This window comes from Heterodontus francisci, chromosome 3 (genome assembly GCF_036365525.1).
Source record: "Heterodontus francisci isolate sHetFra1 chromosome 3, sHetFra1.hap1, whole genome shotgun sequence".
NCBI classification, from domain to species: domain Eukaryota; kingdom Metazoa; phylum Chordata; class Chondrichthyes; order Heterodontiformes; family Heterodontidae; genus Heterodontus; species Heterodontus francisci.
Window position 1 is genome coordinate 136,240,498 of NC_090373.1, and position 26,199 is coordinate 136,266,696.

At 45.9% G+C, this 26,199-nt stretch overlaps 1 protein-coding gene across 7 annotated transcripts in view; it reads left to right on the forward strand.

The window, feature by feature from the left end:
- ahi1 (Abelson helper integration site 1) overlaps positions 1–26,199 on the forward strand; it is a 407,526-nt gene that overhangs the window by 104,632 nt on the left and 276,695 nt on the right. For all 7 annotated transcript variants that reach the window (XM_068026173.1, XM_068026175.1, XM_068026181.1 and 4 more), the window contains exons 16-17: positions 6,060–6,190; positions 22,905–23,045. In XM_068026173.1, the coding sequence (XP_067882274.1) occupies positions 6,060–6,190; positions 22,905–23,045 (272 nt within the window). The remainder of the gene's footprint in view (positions 1–6,059; positions 6,191–22,904; positions 23,046–26,199) is intronic.

A 26,199-nucleotide genomic window follows, 5' to 3' on the forward strand; every position in this document is an offset into this window, starting at 1 on the left:
CACCTATTCATATCCCACACAACACGGTGGAGGGTATCCTTAATGTGAAGACAGGACTTCATCTCTGCAAGGACTGTTCAGTGGTCACTCCTACCAGTACTGTCGTGGACAGATGCATTTGCGACAGGTAGATTGGTGAGGACGAGGTCAAGTTGGTTTTTCCGTCACCACCTGCCACAGACCCAGCCTAGCAGCTATGTCCTTTAGGGCTTGGCCAGCTCGGTCAGTCATGGTGCTACTGAACCGCTGTTGGTGATGGACATTGATGTCCCTCCCTCAGTACTTCATCCAAGTGGTGTTCAACATGGAGGAGTACTGATTCATCAGCTGCGCGGTGGTGGGGCGCGGTGTAGGTGGTAATCAGCAGGTTTCATTGCCCATGTTTGACCTGATGCCATGAAACGTCATGGGGTCTGGAGTCGATGTCGAGTGTGCTGCTCTCAAACTTAATAGGGTTAAGAGGGTGGTGGGTGCCTGGAACGCGTTGCCAGCGGAGGTGGTAGATGCGAACACGATAGTGTCTTTTAAGATGTATCTAGACAGATACATGAATGGGCAGAAAGCAAAGAGATACAGACCCTTAGAAAATAGGCGACATGTTTAGGTAGAGGATCTGGATCGGCGCAGGCTTGGAGGGCCGAAGGGCCTGTTCCTGTGCTGTAATTTTCTTTGTTCTTTGTATGGAATCAGTTGTATTATCACTTTTCCCAGAGAGATTGAGATTACTAATTAACCTTGCCTCATTACATAATACTAGATCTAAAATAGTTCTGTCCCTAGTTGATTCCACAAGATATTGTTCCAGGACACTGTCACGAAATTCATCTTCCAAACTGCCTTTGCCAATTTGATTTGTCCAGTCTATATGAGGATTAAAGTCCCCCCCACAATTATTACATTCCCTTTGGTACTAGCTGCAATTATTTCTTGCTTGATGGGTCTGTCCATTGGCATAACTTCTGTTAGGGGGCCTATAAACTACTCCCATCAGCGTTTTCTGAGCCTTGTTATTCCTAATCTCCAACCATACTGATTCTACTTCATGAGCTTTTGAGCCAGCATCTTTTTTTTTTCGACTCTTTTTTTGTCAGGCTTCTCCTCCTCCTTTACGATTTTCCCTGTCATTTCGAAATGTGTACCTGGGAATGTTTCCCAACTTTGGTTACCTTGCAACCATGTTTCTGTAATGGCGATAATATCAAACCCATTTTTCTTTAATTGTGCCTCCAGTTCATCTATCTTGTTGCAGTTGCTTCATGCATTCCGATAACGAGACTTTAATTTTATTTTTTGCCGCTGTTCTTTGCGTTTACTTTATTCGCTGATAAACTGTTAAACTCTTTTCCTTCCTGTCTCGCTCTGCTTGTCTTTCCCCAAATAACTGCACTGCCTTTTTCTCTTTAGATTTCTCAATCTACCTTCACATGACCTCCTCCCCTCAGTCTTTTAGATTAAAGCCCTGTCCACAGTCCTAGTTATACAAGTTTTCAGGACGCTGATCCCAGCCTGGTTTAAGTGAAGCCCATCCCGACGGAACGGCTTTCACTTTCCCCATTGCTAGTGCTGGTGCCCAATGAATCGAAACCCCTTCCTCCAGCCGTGAGGAGATATTTTCAACCTGGCACTAGGCAGGCAACACAACCTTATGACGTGTCGGTTGCTGCTGCTGAGAACAGTATCCAACCCCCTGACTATACTGTCCCCTATCACTACCGCGTTCCTTTTCAATTTCCCCCCAGTTGAATGGCTTCCTGCAACATGGTGCCACGTTCTGTTTGGCCATCCACGCTGCTGTCCTTGTTCTCATCCACACAGGTAGCAAGTACCTGTGGTCGAAGTCAAGGACGAGGCTCCTCCATCACTACATGCTGTATCCCCGTACCTGCCTCACTCGTCGTCATACCCTCCTGTCCCTGACCATTGATCAACTCTAGCGTTCTAAGGGATGGGGCTGCCTCATGGAATACAGTGTCCAACTAACTTTCCCCTCCCTGATGCCCTGCAATGTCTGCAACTCGAATTCCAGCTCAACAACTCGAAGCTGAAGTTTAGATTAGATTAGAGATACAGCACTGAAACAGGCCCTTCGGCCCACCGAGTCTGTGCCGAACATCAACCACCCATTTATACTAATCCTACACTAATCCCATATTCCTACCAAACATCCCCACCTGTTCCTATATTTCCCTACCACCCACCTATACTAGTGACAATTTATAATGGCCAATTTACCTATCAACCTGCAAGTCTTTTGGCTTGTGGGAGGAAACCGGAGCACCCGGAGAAAACCCACGCAGACACAGGGAGAACTTGCAAACTCCACACAGGCAGTACCCGGAATCGAACCCGGGTCCCTGGAGCTGTGAGGCTGAAAGTTGCTGGACCTGCCGACACTTACCGCAGATTTATCCATCTGGGTTTGCAGTGCTCTCCACATGTTGCAGTTATGGCATATCCCCTGCCTTACCAGGTCTATCTAACCATATTTATTTTTTATTTGATTAATTAGTAATTAATTGAAGTAAAATAATAGAAAGTTGTAGCTTTCTAGCTTGGAGAAAAACACTCACCAGCTAGCAGAGGTTAACCAAATTCACGCTTGCACCAAATTCACGCTTGCACCAAATTCCTGACTTTAGCGCTCTGTTTAGCATCTCTTATATAGAGATGTGAAATAAGGGGCGGCAGCGGCATGGGTTAGATCCTTGGGGGATACCAGAGATAACGGTGTGGGAGTGGGAAGAGAAGCCCTTGCAGGTGATGCTTGGACCATGACTGGATGGATTGGAATGGAGTTAGGTGGACAGGCGGAGGGCTCAAAGGAGCATGCAGGCTGCACGCAGCAGAGCTGCTGCGATGTCCTGCACGGTGGCTCATTTAAGTAGCTGGGGTGGCTGCCCCCCCCCCACCCCCAAAATCACGTGGACTGTCTGATACGTCATTGGCGCAGCTGCCTGTGCGCAGGCGCTGGCTCCATTTTTAAAGGACAGCCAGCTGCAGGCGTATTTAAATTTTTAGAGGTATTCCCACAGAATTTAACAAATAAAATTGTAATGCCTCTTTCCCACTCCCCAATAAAAATTACTGTAAGTATTTTCCCTTCCTCACCAAAACACTTAGCTTTGAATTCTGACCTTCCCTCCCTAGACTGTATGAAGTTGAATGTTCACCCCTTCTCACCATCCCTTACACTGATGCGTATTTGACCCAGTTTCTCCCCCCACTGGCAGTAAAAATCTTAACTCCACCCACCCCCCCCCCCTCCCCACCAGTGTCAGGTCTCCTTTCCCTAGACAGGGAATTGAAGGCGCGGGAATGCCGGCTGCCGTTCCAAAGATCGCAGAAAATTGCTGGTACGTCTATTTAAATTTATTCATCGCCTTGCTTTAAATATTTAGATTCAGCTCCTGTCACCCAGCGGTGGGGGGTCACCACGGAGCCTCGCCGTCCCCGGGAGGATTGGGCTGAACCCTCCTGGCATCAGTCTCTGTGGCGGGCCTCCCCGTGCTATGGACCCTGATGTCAGGGGCTCAGTAAAATCTAGCCTGGTGAGTGCAGCCGCGCACAGCTGGACATCAGTGCAGTGGCATTGGAGAAGGATGGTGTGAAAGGTTGAAGCCATACAGAGAGTTAGTACCCACCATTCTTGCTGTAGTGTATTCCAGAGGCTCTCAATTCTGTGGGAAAAGAACTGCCTAGCATCCAGTTTATTCCTACCACTACTTAGTTTAATCTTCTCAGTCATGGCTCAGTTGGTAGTATTCTTGCCCCTGAATCAGAACGTTGTGGGTTCAAGTCCCACTCCAGAGCCGGAATTTAACTGTTAGTGGCAGGCTCACGGAGGCAGAAGTGAAAGCCGGTGGCCAAGGCCCTCCTGTTCCGACATCCACTCCTGTTGCATATGTGTGCGGCCAGCCAATTAGGAACAAGCAAGCGGTATCTCTGACAAATCCACAACTGGGGATGGGAGGTAAAGCAGCAGCCACGCCATTCTGTGACCTGGAAGAAGGTGCTGGCAGCAAGTTTAAAGGGCTGCCAACACCCGATGCCTGTCTGCAGATCCCCATGCCACCTGGGCAATCCTGCTTTAAGGGGTGACCATTCCCATTGTTGCAAAAAGGCCACCCAATCCTTCACATCCCTTTTCCCCTTAATTAGGTCTCTCTCCAATGAGCCCGCTGCCAGAAGGACTAACTGCTCAAGGGGGCTTCAAGCCAACACAAATCTTTCCCTTTCACCTTTTGTGATGATAAATCAAAAGGCCTCAGTGAACGTCTGCCGAGTGCAGCAGGCACCTACGGCTGCCGCCCTTTAAATGCTGCCCAAGCTCTGAGCCCCCTCCTGCCCCCATGCGGCCTGTGTGTGGCTCGTAAAATTCTGTGGAACACGTAATATTGGTGTCAAGACTGGGGAGTGCTGCACTGTAGAAGGTTCTCTCAGATGAGACTCTAAACCCTGTCTGGGCGTAACAGATCCTATGGTACTATTTGGAAGGAGAGCAGGGGAGTTATCCCCGATGCGCTGGACAATATTTATCCCTCAATCAACATCACAAAAACAGACTATTTGGTCATTATCACATTTCTCTTTGTGGGAGCTTGCTGTGTGCAAATTGGCTCCTGCTTTTCTTACATTTCAAAGTGACTACACTTAAAAAGTACTGAATTGGCTGTATCAAGTGCTTTGAGACATCAGGTGATTGTGAAAGGCACTATATAAATACAAGTCTTTTTTTTCTTTTTACATAGATCTCTATCAGGCCACCTCTACCTGTTGAGCTCTAATGTAAATAGGCAAAGATACTTGAGCCTATCTGAGTAGCTGAGGTATTTTAAGCTAGGAATTATTCTTGTAACTTACCCCTGTACATTTTCCAAGGCCACTATATCACTCACCGTGTGGGGAGGTCAAACATTGGCACAGCACTCGAGATGGGGTCTGTGCAGGGACCTGTAAAGTGTCAAAAAGGTGTCTCTTGATTTATACTGGAAGGGTTGTGTTAATAGAATCAGTTAGCTTAGTCACAGTTTCTCTACATTGGTCAAGAACCTTTAGTAATCTGTGCACAATAACACCAAATCCTTTTCCCTCTCGTTCTCTAAAATGGTGAGTACATTCTGTTGGTCCTATCAACGTGTATGACACTACATTTTATCTAAATTCAATGCCATTTTCCATTGTGGGGCACGCTGCCCTAGCGCATGAATCTTCATGGATTTGATTGACCCCTCTACTATTTTAACAGATTTTACTGTCATCTGCCAGGTCATTAATAAATACTGTGAAGAGTAATGGGCCTAGGGCCACACTAATGACTCCAGACTGAAATGCATCTGTTAGTTACAACTTTTTGGCTACGGCATTGGAGCCAATTCCTAATCCAGTGTTTCAAATTGGTTCTATCTTATAAAATAGTTTGAGATATTAGCAGAAACTTTCTGAAAGTCCAGTTAGGCAATATCTAATCCACTGCTGTAGTGGCTTCCTCAAAAATAAACTTTCAAGTCTGATGGGGATGACCCATTTTTTTTTCAGAAGCCAGTTTTAAATTGATAATGGCCGTTCCCTTTCCCAGTGATCATAAAGAGTATCCCTTTTATAATTTCAATTAGCATCTTCCCAATAATAGATGTCCGATTAATTGGCCTGCAGTTCACCAGCTCTGATTTGTGCCCATTTTTGAAAATAGGAGCTACCAAGGCTAATTTTCATGCTAAGGGAAATATCCCTGACTATTCAGTGATTGAAGATACAGGCAAGGAGCTCAGCGAGCACCTGTTATATCTTTTTTAATCATCCTTGTATGGGAACCTGTTCTTACTTATGAGCTAGTCACCAGGATCAATGTGTGAACAAATATGTGATGATTTTTCCTACAGCAGTGCAACTGAGGCAAGAACTTACAGATGTAGGAGGTACAGTCTGAGTATAATGGTGTTGAGCAAATATGACTGAAAATAGCTTATTACTGTACTTCTGGGAGCCTGTCTTATATTTTAATTTATTTATTTTCTAGACTGTTTGTATGTATTCCTATTTTCATGTTACTTTTTTTTTAGACTGGCTGCGAAGAAGTACACAGGGGCGACAAATTATCGTGAACAGCTGTATAGTACGTTCACACCATGTGGAACGTTTCTTTTTTCAGGCAGTGAAGATGGAATATGTTATGTTTGGAATTCAGAGACAGGTATGTTTCAAATTTTCCTACAGTCATTTTATTTTGGAATTGATTATACTTGTGCAATGGAGCATATGATTGGTTCATTGTATTAGGACATCATCATGAAAGTGTCGCATCATGAAAGGTTTATATATAATTAAAATATCTCTCTTCCTTTCCTGTCTTGATCTCCTGGCATCATGTTTTTGCCGCACTTTTTGGATCATCGTTTTCCTATTATAAATTCCTTTGTCCACGTTTCGAAGGGTTTTACCCACATAAATATGTAACTGCTATTATGATATCTTGCCACAGATTACCCATTAACTACTTAACAATGCTGCTTTTATCAGCTGCCACTTTCTTCAGTAACTAAAATTCCTAAAGTCAAAATAAGGATTTACTTTTTTTTAACATATTTCACAATACTATAATTAAATTCATCCATTGAATTACCTTTTGTGTCTTCATTTAAGTTTTTATTTGAATATCCCCAGTCTCTCCTAAAAGCATAGCATTGGATGATGTTTTTTCTCATAGTTGTGATTCCAGAGCTAAAATTGGATTATCCATTCTGAGCTTGTACAATGTACCCAATTGCACAGGATGCTTTAATTCCACTCAGTTGCATTGATGAAATATTTTTCTTTAACAGCATTTTCTTCTCAAAAGCTTTTTTCCCGATAAATTTGAAAAAAAGGCAAATCTTCAAAAAGCTTTGTGAAAGAGAATGCCAGTGCTTTGATTTTTTTTTCTTTGTTTCGTGGGATGTGGGCGTCGCTGGCCAAGCCAGCATTTATTGCCCATCCCTAATTGCCCACGAGAAGGTGTTGGTGAGCTGCGTTCTTGAACCGCTGCAGTCCATGTGTGGTAGGTGCATCCACAGTGCTGTTAGGAAGGGAGTTCCAGGATTTTGACCCAGCGACAGTGAAGGAATGGCGATATAGTTCCAAGTCAGGATGTTGTGTGGCTTGGAGGGGAACTGGCAGGTGTTGCTGTTCCCACGCATTTGCTGCCCTTGTCCTTCTAGTTGGCAGAGATCATGGGTTTTGAAGGTGCTGCCTGAGTGGCCTTGGTGCGTTGCTGCAGTGCATCTTGTAGATGGTACTAAAGGCTTGCTACCCGACCCGAACCTGACGGGACCCGATGACGTCTCGAGTTCGGGTCCAGCATTCGGGCTTGGGTCGGGTGGGGCTGGATTGGACACGCTCTGTCACCACCTCGGATAAGTGACTCTAATGTTAATTTATTTTTTGGACTTTAAAGGTGGTTTTGTTACAGTTATTTTAAGCTTGTGCAGGTAAGGAACAAAGTGAAAAATGGAAGGTAAGTTAACTGATGGTCGGGTCGGGTGCGGGGAAAAATGGAAGGACCCGGGACATGTCGGACGGGGTTCTGTCGGTCTCAGCTCGGGTCTCATTTGCAGACCCGAGCAGGCCTTTAGATGGTACTCGCTGCTACCACTGTGTGTCGGAGATGGAGGGCGCAAATGGTTGTAGATGGGGTGCCAATCAAGCAGGCTGCTTTGTCCTGGATGGTGTCGAGCTTCTTGAGTGTTGTTGGAGCTGCACCCATCCAGGCAAGTGGAGAGTATTCCATCACACTCCTGACGTGTGCCTTGTAGATGGTGGACAGGCTTTGGGGAGTCAAGAGGTGAGTTACTCGCCGCAGGAGTCTTAGCCTCTGACCTACTCCTGTAGCCACGGTATTTATTTGGCTACTCCAGTTCAGTTTCTGGTCAATGGTAACCCCCGGGATGTTGATAGTGGGGGATTCAGCGATGGTAATGCCGTTGAATGTCATGGGGTGATGGTTAGATTCTCTCTTGTTGGAAATGGTCATTGCCGGGCACGTGTGTAGCGTGAATGTTACTTGCCACTTATCAGCCCAAGCCTGGATATTGTTCAGGTCTTGCACACACTGCTTCAGTATATGAGGAGTCGAGAATGGTGCTGAACATTGTGCAATCATCAGCGAACATCCCCACTTCTGACCTTACGATTAAAGGAAGGTCATTGCTGAAGCAGCTGAAGATGGTTGGGCCTAGGACACTCCCCTGAGGAACTCCTGCAGTGATGTCCTGGAGCTGAGATGTTTGACCTCCAGCAACCACAACCATCTTCCTTTGCGTTAGTTACAATTCCAACCAGTGGAGAGTTTTCCCCCTGATTCCCATTGACTCCTGTTTTGCTAGGGCTCCTTGATGCCATACTTGGTCAAATGCTGCCTTGATGTCAAGGGCAGTCACTCTCACCTCACCTCTTGAGTTCAGCTCTTTTGTCCATGTTTGAACCAAGGCTGTAATGAGGTCAGGATCTGAGTGGCCCTGGCAGAACCCAAACTGAGCATCACTGAGCAGGTTGTTGCTAAGCAAGTGCTGCTTGGTAGCACTGTCAATGACACCTTCCATCACTTTACTGATGATCGAAAGTAGACTGGGCGGTAATTGGCCGGGTTGGATTTGTCCTGCTTTTTGTGTACAGGACATACCTGGGCAATTTTCCACGTTGCTGAGTAGATGCCAGTGTTGTAGCTGTATTGGAACAGTTTGGCTAGGGGAGTGGCACGTTCTGGAGCACAGGTCTTCAGTACTATTGCTGGAATGTTGTCAGGGCCCGTAGCCTTTGCAGTATCCAGTGCCTTCATTCGTTTCTTGATATCATGCAGAGTGAATCGATTTGGCTGAAGACTGGCATCTGTGATGCTGGGGACTTCAGGAGGAGGCTGAGATGGATCATCCACTCGGCACTTCTGGCTGAAGATGGTTGCAAATGATTCAACCGTTCCTTTTGCACTGATGTTCTGGCCTCCCCCATTATTGAGGATGGGGATATTTGTGGAGCCACTTACTCATATTAGTTGTTTAATTGTCTACCACCATTCATGGCTGGATGTGGCAGGTCTGCAGAGCTTAGATCTGATCTGTTGGTTATGGGATTACTTAGCTCTGTCTATCGCATGCTGCCTACGCTGTTTGGCATGCAAGTAGTCCTGTGTTGTAGCTTCACCAGGTTGACACCTCATTTTGAGGTATGCCTGGTGCTGCTCCAGACGTGCCCTCCTGTACTCTTCATTGAACCAGGGTTGCTCCCCTGTCTTGATGGTAATGGTAGAGTGGGGATATGCCGGGCCATGAGGTCACAGATTGTGGTTGAGTACAATTCTGCTGCTACTGATGGTCCACAGCGCCTCATGGATGCCCAGATTTGTATTACTGGATCTATTCGAAATCTATCCCATTTAGCACAGTGGTAGTACCACACAACACGATGGAGCGTATCCTTAATGTGAAGACGGCACTTTGTCTCCACAAGACTGTGCGGTGGTCACTCCTACCAATACTGTCATAGACAGATGCATCTGCGGCAGGCAGATTGGTGAGGATGAGGTCAAGTATGTTTTTCCCTCTTGTTGGTTCCCTCACCACCTATCGCAGACCCAGTCTAGCAGCTATGTCCTTTAGGACTCTGCCCGCTCGCTTAGTAGTGGTGCTACCGAGCTGTTCTTGGTGATGGACATTGAAGTCCCCCAGCCAGAATACATTGTGTGCCCTTGCTACCCTCAGTGCTTCCTCCAAGTGGTGTTCCAATGGAGGAGTCCTGATGCACCAGCTGAGGGGAGGTGGCGGGGGCGCGGGGAGCGCAGTGATGGCGGTAGATGGTAATCAGCAGGTGGTTTCCTTGCCCATGTTTGACCTGATGCCATGACACTTCATGGGGTCCGGAGTCGATGTTGAGGACTCCCAGGGCACTTCCCTCCTGACTGTGTACCACTGTGCCGCCAATTCTGCAGGGTCAATCTGCTGGTGGGACAAGACATGCCCAGGGATGGTGATGGTCGTGTCTGGGACGTTGTCTGTAAGGTATGATTTGGTGAGTATGACTAAGTCAGGCTGTTGCTTGAGTAGTCTGTGGGACAGCTCTCCCAAGTTTGGCACAAGCCCCCAGATGTTAGTAAGGAAGACTTTGCAGAATCGACATGGCTGGGTTTGACGGTGTCGTTTCCAGTGCCTAGGTCGATGCCATGTGTTCCGAGTCCAACTGTGTGGCTTGCTAGGCCATTTTACAGTGCATTTTAAGAGTCAGCCACATTGCTGTGGGTCTCAAGTCACATGTAGGCCAGACCAGGTAAGGACAGCAGATTTCCTTCCCATAAGAAATTAGTGAACCAGATGTGTTTTTGCGACGATCGACAATAGTTTCATGGCAATAATTAGACTAGCTTTTTAGTTCCAGATTTATTTTTTATTAATTGAATTCAAATTCCACCTTCTGCCATGGTGGGATTTGAACCCATGTTCCCAGGGGAATACCCTGGGTTTCTAGACCACTACGCCACTGCCTCCCCCTTAATATGGTTATATGTCTGTCTAATTTACTTTCTATAAACTTCAGAAAATGAATTTAACAGAGATACTTTGCCTTATGTTAGGTCAACTTTCAAAAGATTCCGCTTTGAATTGCAAAGTAAATTATCTGATCTGCGTTTTGTTGGCCGGAATTATATGTTGAGGCGGTGGCCTCATCCACTGGCTAAAAAGATTCGGGGGAGCCTGCCTCCGCTGGGCCCGGAAGCCACACAGCAATTGTACGTCCAGGCCCTAAATTGGTCTTGGTCAGGGTTTCCATCCCTCTGCTGGGCCCGGAAGCCACACAGCAATTGTACGTCCAGGCCCTAAATTGGTCTTGGTCAGGGTTTCCATCCCTCTGAAGCAGGAAGTCCCGCTTCGAAGAACTGCTGGCCAATCAGAGGGCCAGCGGCTCCTTAGTCCCTGCCGCGCCACCGGGAGCAGTGGCCACTGTTGAGACTGCACCCAGCAAGAAGAGGACGATGGACGCTGTGCTTCAAAAAGGTAAGTGGGGTACAGGTCTTGCCGCGAATATTCAGCGGGGTCCTGGCAAGTGGGGTGGGTGTCGGAATTTAGGGCAGGCGTGGTGGTAGTTTTAGCGGGGATACAAGGTGCCTGATCAGTAGGGCTCCCCTCCACTTCCCACAAGAAGGCTGCTAGGCTTTATTGGGTGGCTTCCTCAGGGGCTGAAGTGCCCATTCGTCGTTTGTAGTATACCAGCAGGGTGGGAAGAGGCCCTTTAGTAGCAATCAATTGACAGCTTCAGGGCCTCACTTGACTTGGGAAGGGCGGGTCATTTGTCATCTCCCCTGCTGCTGGTAAAATAGCAGGAGGGTGTGGGTAGGTGACGGGAACAGCAACCCATCTGCCTTTTCACATGGATGTTCAAGCATTTCTCAAAGAGGAGCTGGGGAGTCTACCTGAAGCCCTGGCCAATATTTTAACCGTTAACAAACAGGCTGGATTTAATGTTCCCGCTGCTAGGAGCAGCGGTGACGAAAAATGTGGGCCGCGGGTCACGGTCCGGTGTGCAGCGGCTCATGATAATACACCAGTCAGGCCGCGCCACCAATTATGTGGTGGGGGCAGGTTCAGCGACGCTGGCGACAGTATAAGCTGCCTCTGCGCAGGCGCTGATGCCATTTTTAAAGGGCTGCCAGACCTGCTGCTAAATTTTAATATTTAAACCCCCCCCCCACCAGTATACCGCAAATAAAATGTTGCCCCTTCCTCCACCTCTAATAATACTTGGATAAAATAGTTGCCCTCCCCCACCCCCCTAAAATCACTTACATTGATGATTTGACCCCCCCCACAACTGTTGAAAGTGCAGAGGTCACACTGCCCCCACCCGCACAACTCCCCCACACTACACTAAAAGACCTAAGTTCCCTCCTTACCCACCTCGAAGGTTCCAGCTTTCCCTGGACGGGAAAGTGAAGGCGCATGAATGCCAGCCACCGTATGCAAGATCGCAGACAGCTGGTAAGATCACGAGGAATTACATTTAAATGTATTCACGTTCTTTATTAAATATTTAAAGTCCGGTCACATTGCTGAGTGGCGTTGGGGGGCCTCCATACAGTGGCCAGTTAGATTTTGACTGCAGACAATGAGCTGAATTTTCCTAGGCTGGAATGCGGGAGGGCTGGCAATATGGCAGGGAAGGCGTTGGGAGGGGAGCCCGATGTCTTGCAGCCACTATGGTGTATTGTCACTCGCAAGCACCTCAGTGGCATGGCTGCCCACTAGGTGGCCAATTGAGCTACTTACGGGTCCAATTCAGGGCCACTTCCTGCCCCAGCAGATATTTTGCTCACACTGGGAGGGCCCGCTCCTGCATGGGGAGATCGGCAGATAAACCTTGGCCTCCGAGCGAGTTCCAGTGTGGGTTGTGGGGGATGGGCGGGGGGGGGGGGTGCAGCGCCTCCTTGATGGGCACTCCATAGAACCATAGAAAAAGTACAGCACAAAAGGAAACTATTCAGCCCATCATGTCTGTGCTAGCCAAATAAACTATCCGCCCAAACTAATCTCACCTTCCAGCACCTGGTCCATTGCCCCACAGGTTACAGCATCTCAGGTACATGTCCAGGTACCACCATTCCGGGCAATGAATTCCAGACACCCACCACCCTCAAAGCTTCCCCCTCATGTCCCCTCTAATCTTTCTACCAATCACCTTAAATCTGTGCCCCCTGGTAACTGACCTCCCTGCCAGGGGAAAGGGGTCCTTCCTGTCCACTCTATTTAGGCCCCTCATAATTTTCTACACCTCAATCAAGTCATCCCTCAGCCTCCTCAGTTCCAGGGAAAACAACCCTAGCCTATCCAACCTTTTCTCATAGCTGCAACATTCAAGCCCAGGCAATATTCTTGTAAATCTCCACTGTACTCTCTCCAGAGCAATTATGTCCTTTCTGTAATGCGGTGACCTGAACTGTACGCAATACTACAGCTGTGGCCTTACCAACGCTCTAAACAGTTCCAGCATCACATCTCTGCTTTTGTACTCAATATCTCGGCCAATAAAGGAAAGCAATTTATATGCCTTCTTCACCTCTCTATCCCCCTGTCCTACCAACTTTAGAGACCTGTGGACATGCAGTCCAAGGTCTCTCACTTCTTCTACCCCTCTCAATATCCTCCCATTTATTGTATATTCCCTCGCTATATTTGCCCTCCCCAAATGCAGTACCTCACACTTCTCTAGATTGAATTCCATTTGCCACTTTTTCGCCCACTCAACCAAACCATTGATATTATTCTGGAGTCTACGGCTTTCCTCCTCACTATTAACTACATGGCCAATTTTTGTGTCATCAGCAAATTTCCCAATCATGCCACCCACATACAAGTCCAAGTCATTAATATATACCACAAACAGCAAGGGACCCAACACTGAGCTCTGTGGAATACCACTGGAAACAGCTTTCCATTCACAAAAACATCCGTCGACTACTATCCTTTGTTTCCTGTCACTGAGTCAATTCTGGATCCAACCTGCCACATTCCCCTGTATCCCATGGGCTTTCATTTTACTGACCAGTCTACCATGTGGGACCTTGTCAAATGCCTTACTAAAAGCTATGTAAACCACATCCGCTGCACTACCCTCATCTATCCTCCTTGTCACTTCCTCAAAAAAACTAATCAAGTTAGTAAGACATGACCTTCCCCTAACAAATCCATGCCTGATTAATCTATGCTTTTCTGAGTGACAGAATCTATTCTTAGGGAAGGGATAAGCTAACAATTTACCCACCACTGAGTTCAGTGAGGTCATGGCCCATGAAGGCCCCCCCACCCACCACTGCCACCCCTGGCGGCAATGGCTGCCCCCTTGGCATCAGCACAGCTGGTGCAATGCGTTTCTCCTGCCGAAAATGCCAGGGGCGGCCTGCCTGGCCTTGACTCCCTCATGAAAACCCACCTTCTCTTCAAGGGCACTTTGCCGTTGACGTGCTCTCTGGCTAGTGTTGCAGTCTCATCAATGGCCACACTAACGGTGATTGGGCCACAACTGTGGGGGAGGGGCGGCGACCCTGACCATGGCCTGTTAATTGGCTGCCGTCTGCAAAATACTGCCCTAGAGTCCTGCTCGAGAGGGGTCGGCTCTCGCTTTCAGCTGCCTGCCCCCCTGATTGGCTGGCAGCTCCTGGGGGCTCACAATGGGACGAACTTCCATCAAAAAATTCAGCCCAATGTTTCTTTTATGGAAACAGTTGGGAATGGAGGGTAGCAGGATGACTGGTTTTGGGCAAGGGATCTGTGGCCTTTCTTTACATAGTGGTGAAATCAAGTGGTAGTGGTTGGAGGGTTAAGTGTGAGTTCCACTGGCGAAAGGGGGAGGGGTGCATAAAGGGTTGGGCAGGTATTTCAAAGGGAAAGAGGTAGGGGTCATGGAATGGGTAGTGGCAAAGTGAAGGGATAAGGGACTAAACATTAGAAACATAGAAAATAGGAGCAGGAGTAGGCCATTCGGCCCTTTGAGCCTGCTCCGCCATTCATTGTGATTATGGCTGATCATCCAACTCCGTAACCTGTTCCTGCTTTCGCCCCATACCCTTTGATCCCTTTAGACCCAAGAGCTATATCTAACTCCTTCCTGAAAACATACAGTGATTTGGCCTCAGCTGCTTTCGGTGGTAGCGAATTCTACACCCACTCTCTGGGTGAAGAAATTTCTCCTCATCTAAGTCCTGGAAAGTTTACCCCATATCATTGGACTATGACCCCTGGTTCTGGACTCCCCCACCATTGGGAACATCCTTCCTGCATCTACCATGTCAAGTCCTGTTGGAATTTTATAGGTTTCTATGAGATCCCCCCTCACTCTTCTGAACTCCAGCGAATATAATCCTAACCGACTCGATCTCTCCCCATACGTCAGTCCTACCATCCCAGGAATCAGTCTGGTAAACCTTCGCTGCACTCCCTCTATAGCAAGAACATCCTTCCTCAGATAAGGAGACCATAACTGCACACAATATTCCACAATAAGGGACACAATGGAGGAAGCATAAATGATTGGGAGGGATGAGAAGGGAGCCATATATTCCCAATAACCTCTCCTCCAAATGTATGCTGCTCGACACTAGCAGGCTTTTTGTTGAAGACCAGTCAGTCATCTGTCTGTATCTTCCCTGAAAACATGGATGAGGATGATGAAAGAACACTTTCAAAGAGGGCATAGATATGCATGATATGTTTATCCCTTAAGGTGCTTGTTCAGGCTTCGCTGGATCTTGGCAAAGCCTTAAGAGAATGAATGCAACGCAAGTCCAAATTTGCTTCAAAGGCTCTTACGCCCACTCTTTGCTGAGGTTGAGGATCATTTTCCAGGTCCAGGCTAGATGATACAAAACTGATTTAGACACTTGGCTCGATTTCACCAGCCCTCTAGGAATGGGCTGGGAGGTGGGAGGGCCATAAAATGGCGAGGGAAGGGGAGGGCTGGAGTGTCCATCACCCTCCCACTGACAGGACTTTTTACCAGCGGCAGCGAAGGTAGAGGGACAGCCCTCCCACCCAGAGGCCAATTGAGGCACTCAATTGTTAATAAAGGGCCTGTTCCAGCCACTGCGGGTATTTTACCAGCAGCGGGCGGGCTGTCCACCGAGTGGGGAGAGTGCCGAGTAATCCCCAGCAGCCTCCCTGCTGCCTCGAGGTTGGGGGGGGTCTCCTAATCCGGCAGTTTGGCCATCGGAGGGCCACACTCCTTTCCCCCTCCCAAACCTGGTAGCAATGGCTGCCCTGTCAACCACCTTGTCCACCTGCCCCTCCCCCCAACCACACTTGGCCCCAGTGACCCTAGACCCCATTTACCAGTTCTGAGAGCAGCCTGCTGCCATGACATCCTCTCTGTTAGGTGCAGTCCCAGCAGTGGCCGCTGCTGTTGGTGGCACTGCTTGAACCGCTGGCCTCCTGAGTAGCTGGCCGTCACTGGGGGTTAGTGGGGGATTAGTTGCCGGATGACCAAAAATGCAATGGTGCGGGGGGTGGGGCTCCTACAAGCGTCTAGGGTGTGGCTCCCTGGCTTTCGGACCATCGTAGGGGCTTCCACCGTCCCAACTAAATTCCGGCCAATAGGTCAGTTGCAGGCAACTATATGTATATTGGTTTCAAGAGATGAAAAGAAAAGTGAGATTCCTGAAGGTCATCCGCAAAACACTGAATAAAAATCCCAGAATCTGTTATAATATAAATTGAATTAGCACTGTAAACCATAACTTCTTACAAAGCACATCAAATTCCATTGAGTTATCCACTCAATTTCAGTTAATTCTGACCATTCTTCCTTTGGTTTGTAACACAGTAAGGGCATATATGGACAAAAACTGTTCAGGCATTCATTTAATCTTTACCAAGCTGATGGAGTTATTCAGGTACAGGGATTCTGGGAGCTCCTTTCACGTGACTCTTTGGAACTTATCAGCAGAAGGATTAATGAGAGCTGTGCCCTAGTGATGCATTCCTCATGTCTTTTTATTCATCCATGGAATGTAGATGTTGCTGGCCAGGTCAGCATTTTTTCCGCCTCCCTAATTGCTCTTTGAAGGTGGTGGTGGGCTACCTTCATGAACCACAGCAGTGAAGGTACTCCCACAGGGCTGTTGGGTAGTGAGTTCCTGGATTTTTACCCAGTGACTTTGAAGGAGCAGCGATCTATTTCCACGTCCGGATGGTGTGTGTCTTGGAGGGGAGCTCATATAAGATGCTGAATTTGACTAAAAGGGGAAAGGACCAAAGCATTAGGCAAATGTGCGACAAAAGAGAGATCATTAAACTGGATAGCCAAGTATGTTTCCTAGTGTTTCTTGGAATGATGCCACCTGCTCATACATTGCTGTAAATTAGGTCAAAGTGTTGAAGTTATTTGAGAGACAAAAACAAAGTGCTTTTTAATCTTGATTTTGGTAGCCAAAAATGATAGATATGAAAATGTAGGGCCTTGGAAAAATACAACCTAAAAACCCAGACAATTTTTTGAGTTAATTAAGGATAGCCAGCATGGATTTGTAAAAGGCAGGTCATGCTTGACTAATTGAATTTTTTGATGGAGTAACAGAGAAAGTTGATGAAGGGGATGTAGTGGATGTTGTCTGTATGGATTTAAGAAAGCATTTGCTAACGTACCACCACATAATAGGCTGGTTAACAAAACTGAGGGTCAGTGTCCAATTGGATAAAAAAAAATTGGTTTAAGGACAGAAAACAGCGAGTCGTGGTAAATGGGTATTTTTCAAACTGGAGGATAGTAGACAGTGATGTTCGCCAAGGGCCAGTGCTGGGGTCGCTGCTTTTTTTTTGCTATATATAAATGGCTTGGATCTTGGAATACAGAGTAGAATTTCAAAATTTCCCAATGATACCAAACTTGGAGGAGTGGCAAACAGTGACAATGATGGCAATCATCTGCAACAGGACATAGATGGGCAGACAAGTGGCAGATGGAATTTAATGCAGAGAAGTGTGAAGTGATGCATTTTGGCAGAAGGAAGAGGGTGAGGCAATATAGACCTGATGGCATAGTTCTAAAGAGTGTACAGGAAGCGAGGGACCTGGGAGTGCATGTGCATTGATCTTTGAAGGTGGCAGGACATATTGAGAAAGTGGTGAGCAAAGCATATTGGATCTTGGGCTTCATAAATAGAGCCATTGAGTACAAAATCAGGGAAGTTATGCTGAACCTTTACAAAACTCTAGTTAGGCCCCACCTAGCGTATTACATCCAGTTCTGGTCACCACATTTTAGGAAGGATGTGAGGGTCCTTGAGAGGATGCAGTGGAGATTTACCAGAATAGTTCCAGAGATGGGGATTTTAGTTACAAAGTTAGGTTAGAAAATCTGCGATTGTTCACCCTGGAGCAGAGACTGAAGCGATATTTGATAGAAGTGTGCAAGATGTATGACAGGCAAGTTACGTTAGACAATGAAAAACTGTTCCCATTAACTGATGGTACAAGGACTAGGGAACACAGATTTAATGTTGGGCAAGAGAGACAGGGGGAATGTGAAGAACAACTTTTTTATGCAGCGAGTGGTAATGACCTGGAACTCGCTGCCCACGAGGGTGGTAGAAGTGGAAACAGTCAATGATTTCAAAAGGAAATTGGATGGATGAACGAAATAGACTTGCAGTGCTATGACGATTAGGCAGGGGAGTGGGACTGACTGGATGGCTTGACAGAGAGCCGGCACGCACTTGATGGGCCGAATGGCCGCCTTCTGTGCCGTAAATGATTCTGTAACTACTTTGGTGATCATTTATTGGGCTGGATTTCTTTAACAGATTCTTCAAACCTTTTGTGCCCTTGTACTTTGGGTTTCGTGGTGCTTCCTGGTGAATTAAAAGATTAGAACCACAAATGATTGAGTAAGGCTGTGTTTATAGAGTGTGGCACGATCTTCAAGACAACTTGCTCTGGATGGTTTCCCCCTACTATGTATGCAGGAGGTTACCATCAATCAAAGCACAAAAAAGATTATAACCAAAAATAGATCATTTGATCATATAGCAGTGCTGCGGAAGTGCTAGAATTTGGGGAACTTGGATCACGAAGCATAATAAAAGTTTGGTTCAGAGAAATTGAAACTGAGAGTAGTCACTGTCTCATTCTCTCACCTGGAAATGATTGGATATATTCTGTGGCATTGCTTACAATGAGTCAGAGACTCAATTGCGATGTTTGTGCCATTTAGGAGATAACATCCAGGCCATTGATTTACAGTGACTTTCTTGTTCTTTGGCCTCCTTGTCTTGAGAGACAATGGGTAAGCGCCTGGAGGTGGTCAGTGATTTGTGAAGCAGCGCCTGGAGTGGCTATAAAGGCCAATTCTAGAGTGACAGACTCTTCCACAGGTGCTGCAGATAAAATTGGTTGTCAGGGCTGTTACACAGTTGGCTCTCTCCTTGCGCTTCTGTCTTTTTTCCTGCCAACTGCTAAGTCTCTTCGACTCGCCACACTTTAGCCCTGCCTTTATGGTTGCCCGCCAGCTCTGGCGATCGCTGGCAACTGACTCCCACGACTTGTGATCAATGTCACAGGATTTCATGTCACGTTTGCAGATGTCTTTAAAGCGGAGACATGGACGGCCGGTGGGTCTAGTACCAGTGACGAGCTCGCTGTACAATGTGTCCTTGGGGATCCTACCATCTTCCATGAGGCTCACATGGCCAAGCCATCTCAGGCGCCGCCGGCTTAGTAGGGTGTATAGGCTGGGGTTGTTGGCCGCCTTGAGGACTTCTGTGTTGGAGATACAGTCCTGCCACCTGATGCCAAGTATTCTCCGGAGGCAGCGAAGATGGAATGAATTGAGACATCGCTCTTGGCTGACGTACGTTGTCCAGGCCTCGCTGCCGTAGAACAAGGTACTGAGGACACAGGCTTGATACACTTGGACTTTTGTGTTCTGTGTCAGTGCACCATTTTCCCACACTCTCTTGGCCAGTCTGGACATAGCAGTGGAAGCCTTTCCCATGCGCTTGTTGATTTCTGCATTGAGAGACAGGTTACTGGTGATAGTTGAACCTAGGTAGGTGAACTCTTGAACAACTTCCAGAGTGTGGTCGCCGATATTGATGGATGGGGCATTTCTGACGTCCTGTCCCATGATGTTCGTTTTCTTGAGGCTGATGGTTAGGCCAAATTCATTGCAGGCAGACGCAAACCTGTCGATGAGTCTCTGCAGACACTCTTCAGTGTGAGATGTTAATGCATCATCATCAGCAAAGAGGAGTTCCCTGATGAGGACTTTCCATACTTTGGTCTTCGCTTTTAGACGGGCAAGGTTGAACAACCTGCCACCTGATCTTGTGTGGAGGAAAACTCCTTCTTAAGACTTGAACGCATGTGAGAGCAGCAGGGAGAGTAAGATCCCAAACAGTGTAGGTGCGAGAACACATCCCTGTTTCACGCCACTCAGGATTGGAAAGGGGTCTGATGAGGCGCTGCTATGCTGAATTGTGCCTTTCATATTGTCATGGAATGAGGTGATGATACTTAGTAGCTTTGGTGGGCATCCAATCTTTTCTAGTAGTCTGAAGAGACCACGTCTGCTGACGAGGTCAAAGGCTTTGGTGAGATCAATGAAAGCAACGTAGAGGGGCATCTGTTGTTCACGGCATTTCTCCTGCAGCTGGCGAAGGGAAGAACAGCATGTCAATGGTGGATCTCTTTGCTCGAAAGCCACACTGTGCCTCAGGATAGACACGCTAAGCCAGCTTCTGGAGCCTGTTTAAGGCGACACGAGCGAAGACTTTCCCACCTATGCTGAGCAGGGAGATTCCACGGTAGTTGTTGCAGTCACCGCGGTCACCTTTGTTTTTATAGAGGGTGATGATATTGGCATCGCGCATGTCCTGTGGTACTGCACCCTCGTCCCAGCACAGGCAAAGCAGTTCGTGCAGAACTGAAAGTATAGCAGGCTTGGCACTCTTGATGATTTCAGGGGTAATGCCGTCCTTCCCAGGGGCTTTTCCGCTGGCTAGAGAATCAATGGCATCACTGAGTTCCAATTTTGTTGGCTGTACGTCCAGCTCATCCATGACTGGCAGAGACAAGGCTACATTGAGGGTGGTCTCCGTGACAACATTCTCCCTGGAGTACAGTTCTAGGTAGTGTTCTACCCAGCGGTCCATTTGCTTGTGTTGGTCAGTGATTGTGTCCCCTGATTTAGATTTGAGGGGGGCCCAAAAGCTCTCTTAATGCCATCATACATTCCTCTGATATTTCCTGTGTCAGAGGCCAGCTGAATATGACTGCATAGGTGTTGCCAGTAGTCATTTGCGCAGCGCCTGGCTGTTCTTTGTGCCCCACTTCTGGTAGCTTTAAGTGCTACGGATGTTAACTCGCTGGGGGCTTTCTTGTAGTTCAGCAGTTCAGTACAGTGACTAAATATAACAAATTGCTGGAAACTTTCAGCATATCAGGCATGGTGTAAGAAGGCAATAATGAGAAATAAAACAGCAAATTTGCAGGAGGGGAATGGCATAGAAGTCTGGCAAAGTGAAGTCGGCACCAGTGGCATGAGTGTATGGTGGAAGGAAAGGTGAGTAGACATCAGAGGTGCAGACTACCCCACCAGCCATGATGACAGATCCCCATCCCAAGCACTGGCCCACAAACGCTCCTTTTCCTCGACAGACCATAGGAGTAGTGCTTAAGGTCTGAACTTGCCAGACCAGTATTCCACTAATGCAGCTTATTTTATGTCCTTTCTTCACTTTGGTGTTCCCATCACCAAGACTACACTGGGTGCCTGTGCATGGCTAGGGCTGAGAAGTCCTTGCTCAGTAAGACTCCACGCCCAGAGTGTTGCTTGCTTTATAATGGACAGATGGGAAGTTCCACCACTTACAAGTCAGTGCAGAAAGTCATTGTAATTGAGCCTCCAACTTTTCCCTGGGAATTCTGCTCATTTTTCACGAGTGTGTGAGTGCGGCTTTATAGCACTGTCGATGAACTGTTGTTGGCTAAGTGGCCTGGTTCTCTGCTGTAAATTCTGTATAACTTTTTTTTGATAACTTTGCTGATTGAGAGATGAGTTTCCATCCAGAGTGTATTCTGTGTGCTTGCTACCCTCTGTGCTTCCTCTAAGTAGTCTTCAACTGTTGGAGGGCATTAGGTGGTAATCAGCAGGAGATGTCAATGCTCATGTTTGACTTGAAACGATGAAACTTCCACCCGATTGTTTACCACTTTGCCCACACCTCTGGTGGACTATTGGTTGACTAGTCAGTGGAACAGCTTTCCCAACTTTTGCACCAGTCCCCAAATGTCAGTGATAGACTAGACTAGGTGTGCCCTTCTCGCGTCTTATTTTGATGCCTGGGTCATAGCCCAGTGGTCCATCCAATTTTATTATTTTTGTAGTAGTTCGATACAGCTTGTGTGGCTTGCAACGTCACCTCAGGGGGCAGTTAAGAGTTAGCCATATTGGTGTGGGTCTAGAGTCACATGTAGGCCAGACCATATTAGGGCTACGGCAACATAGTGGTTATATTACTGGACTAGTAATCCAGAGGCCTGGACTAATGATCTGGAGACCTGGGTTCAAATCCCATCACAGCAGTTGGGGAATTTAAATTCAATTAATTAAAATCTGGCATAAATGCTGGTGCCAGTAATGGTAACTATATAATTACTGGATTGTTGTGAAAAATCATCTGGTTCACTAATGCCCTTTAAGGGAAGGAAATCTGCCATCCTTTCCTGGTCTGGCCTTTGTATGACTCTCAGATCTACAGCAGCGTGGTTGGTCCTTAATTGCCCTATGAAATGGCCTAGTAAGCCATTTGGTTGTTTTCATGAAGATGGCTCACCACCACCTTTTCAAGGGCAATTCGGGATGGTCAATAAATGCTGGCCTTACTAGCACGCTGACATCCCATGAATGAGTAAAAAGCACAGGAAAGGACATTAGGTTTCCTTCCCTAAAGGGCAGAAGTGAACCAGATGGGTTTTACACAATCCAATAACTTCTTGGTGACTTTACTGAAAGCAGCCATTTATTCCAGATTGATTTATTTTAATTGAATTCAAATTCTCAGACTGCTGTAGTGGGATTTGAACACATACCTTTATTTTTCGAGTAGTATATTGTTCAGTAACTAAGTATAAAGCAATAATAAATGATGAGTCACAGTTTCATTTCTGATTTTTAAATATGGTCACTTTAAAATGATTTTTCATAAAAACATTGTATTTAAAATTTAATTTTTCTCCATGCTCCTCTACCTCTAGTTGATTTAAGTAATCACATTTGATGATAGTTGTATGTTTTGTGGTCATTGTAGATCACTTAAGATCACTTCAGTTTATGATGTTTGGCTATTGATGTGAGTAATGACCATGATTCCATTCCTTGCTTTGCCTTCCTTTTGGTAGGTGACCAAGTGGCAATGTATTCTGATCTGAATTATACATCAGCTGTCCGAGATGTAGCCTTTCATCCCCACGAGCACATGGTGGCTTTTTGTGCCTTTGGACCAAATCAGCCTATACTAGTCTTCGTGTATGATCAGAAAGGTGAGTTTCTCATTAAAGTACTATCTGGAAGGAATATAAATTAATCCAAGTCTTTGCTAAGGTGTTCTGTTTACATGGTGTGGGATAATGTGCACATAGCAATTATTTTACAAATACAGTGTTCCTGAGCACTGTGTGTATGTATATGTGTGTGTGTGTATGTAAGTAAATGGAGAGGACATCTGACTGTACTAAACTTAAGATATTGTCTTGTTTAGTGTTCTTATTTTTAAGTTTACTCAGAATTGGTATTGTTTCAATTGTGTAACTGTTCAGTAGGATTGTTTTTAATCAACTACAAGACCACAAACTGTATGCTTTTGGATTCCTGTGGAAGCTCTCAGTATTTCACTGAAGAATTGCTAAATAAATGAACCAGAATATAGTTGGCCACAAGATTAGAGTTTCAAAACTTAACTCTGAGATAAGAATGACTTGTATTGCTTAGCATTAGGACCAACCTAATGTAGGTCAACCCATAAATTTCATATCGGAATGATTCAGCTGTGGAGATGAAATCGGTTTCTATTAGATATGTCAATACGTCAGTAAGTTGCTGGGGGAAAAAATCAAATGGGAATAGACAAGTGTTTGTGTGGGGGTGGAGGAAGAATACCATACATTTTAGTGGAAATTTTGTGCTCCTAAAGAAAGTCTAACTAGGTGGTGCAATGGAGTTAGCAGTGCCCTTTCAATTCTGTAGCCTGAGCTGGAATTCAGGCCATACTGATGAGATGAAGGTTTTCACTTCAAGCGAACTGAGTTTGGATACATTTAGAATTGTTAGTTTCCTGTGACAAAGTTCACTGGTTTTGAAATGGAAATGTTAAATTGTTGAGTAGCAGCTGTGTCTGAGGTTCTCGAGATGTGGGAAACACTGGCAATGCAGTATATATTATCCATCCCTTGTTAGCCTGAGAACAGTAAGTCATCACACAGTGAGGGACTGGAATAACACATTAGAGGTTCCCTTTTCTGAAGAAAATTAAGTGAGTTAGTTTGGTCTTTTCATTAATCTAGTGGCTTTTATTGTAAATTTCTGATGCTAGTCTACAAATTAGCAATTAAAAAAAAAAGCATTGTTTCAAAATTTGCTGCATGTGATTTGAACTAATGACCTTTGAAATTATATCCTGGTACCATAACTACCAGGCTAACATGCCCCCACTGCTACTTTACCCTGAAACTAATAACTGTTGTACCTAATTTGAGAGCAATTAATGCTAGGTGGAAAATATTCTGATTCCATGCAATAGTTCACTACACAAGAATACAAGAACATAAGAAATAGGAGCAGGAGCAGGTCATATGGCCCCTCAAACTTGCTCCTCTATTCAATAAGATCGTGGCCTCAACTCCACTTTCCTGCCTGTTCCCCATAATCCTTGATTCTCCTATAGTTCAAAAATCTGTCTACCTCAGCTTTGAATATATTCAGTGACTCAGCCTTCACAGCTCTCTGGTCTAGAGAATGCCAAAGATTCACAACCCTCTGAGAGAACGGCGATATAGTTCCAAGTCATGATGGTGTGTGGCTTGTAGTGGAACTGGCAGATGGTGGTGTTCCCATGTATCAGCTGTCCTTGTCCTTCTAGGAGGTAGAGGTCGCGGGTTTGGAAGTAACCTTTTATGTGGCACCTTATCGACTATACTACATTTGCTAGTTCCCCTTTATCCACCCTACTCGTTACATCTTCAAAGAACTCTAGTAAATTTGTCAAACATGATTTCCTAAAACCATGTTGACTCTGCTTGATTGTGTTATGATTTTCTAAGTATCCTGCTACTACTTTCTTATTGGGTTCTAGCATTTCCCCAATGACAGATGTTAGGCTAACTGGCCTGTAGTTTCCTGCTTTCTTTCTCCTTCCTTTCTTGAATATGGAGGTTACATTTTTGACTTTCCAATCTGCTGGCAACTTTTTCAAATCTAGGAAATTTTGGAAAATTACAACCATTGCATCCACTATCTCTGCAGCCACTTCTTTTAAGACCTTAGGATGCAGGCCATCAGATCCAGGAGACTTGTCTGACTTTAATCCCATTAGTTTGCTCAATTATTTTTCTCTAGTGATTGTTGTTTTAAGTTCTTCCTTCCTCTGTATTTTTCAACCAGGGAGAGTGTTTTAGTGTCTTTTACCATGAAGACACATACAAAGCATGTGTTCAAAGTCTCTGCCATTTCCTTGTTTCCCATTATTGTTTCCTCAGTCACATCATCTATGGGACCAACGTTTACTTTAGCTACTCTCTTCCTTTCTATATAATTGTAGAAACTCTTACTATCTGTTTTTATATTTCTTGCTAGTTTACCCATAATCTATTTTCTCCCTCTTTATTTTAGTCAACCTTTGCTAAGACATTTAAGTATGTAACTCTGGAGATCTAAATGCTGAAATAAAAACAGAAAATGCTGGGAATACTCAGCAGATCTAACAACATCCAGGACAAAGCAGCCCGCTTGATGGGCACCCATCCACCACCTTAAACATTCACTTCCTTCAGCACCGGAGTACAGTGGCAGCTGTGTGTGCCATATGCAAGATGCACTGCAGCAACTCTCCTTCGATAGCACCTTCCAAACCCACAACTTCTACCACCTAGAAGGACAAGGGCAGCAGATGCATGGGAACACCAAGCAAGCTCCTCTCCAAGCCGCACACTACCCTGACTTGGAAATATATTGCCGTTCCTTCACTGTCGCTGGATCAAAATCCTGGAACTCCCTCCGTTACAATACCAGATGGACTACAGCAGTTCAAGAAGGCAGCTCACCACCACCTTCTCCAGGGCAATTAGGGATGGACAACAAATGCTGGCATCCCATGAAAAGAAAATTACCTAGAGTGTTTGCTTTAAATTCTGAGGCTTAAGCTCCTTGTTTTCAGTGATGGCCATTTGACACAGCCATACAAAGAAGAAGAAATGGATGACTAAGCTTAAGAGCCAGAAAGAATTAGAAATTGAGAAATGAACAGAGTGACTGTTTTGAGACAAGGAACGAGGGACACAATTCGTAATGTTTTTGACCAGAAGCTACCCTACAGGATATCAGGCACTGAAAATTAATTAAATAAATCTGGTAATTTGTGGGCTAATGCCAGAAAAAAAATTGACCATATAAGCTACTGAGTTGTTGCAAAAAGACAAGTGG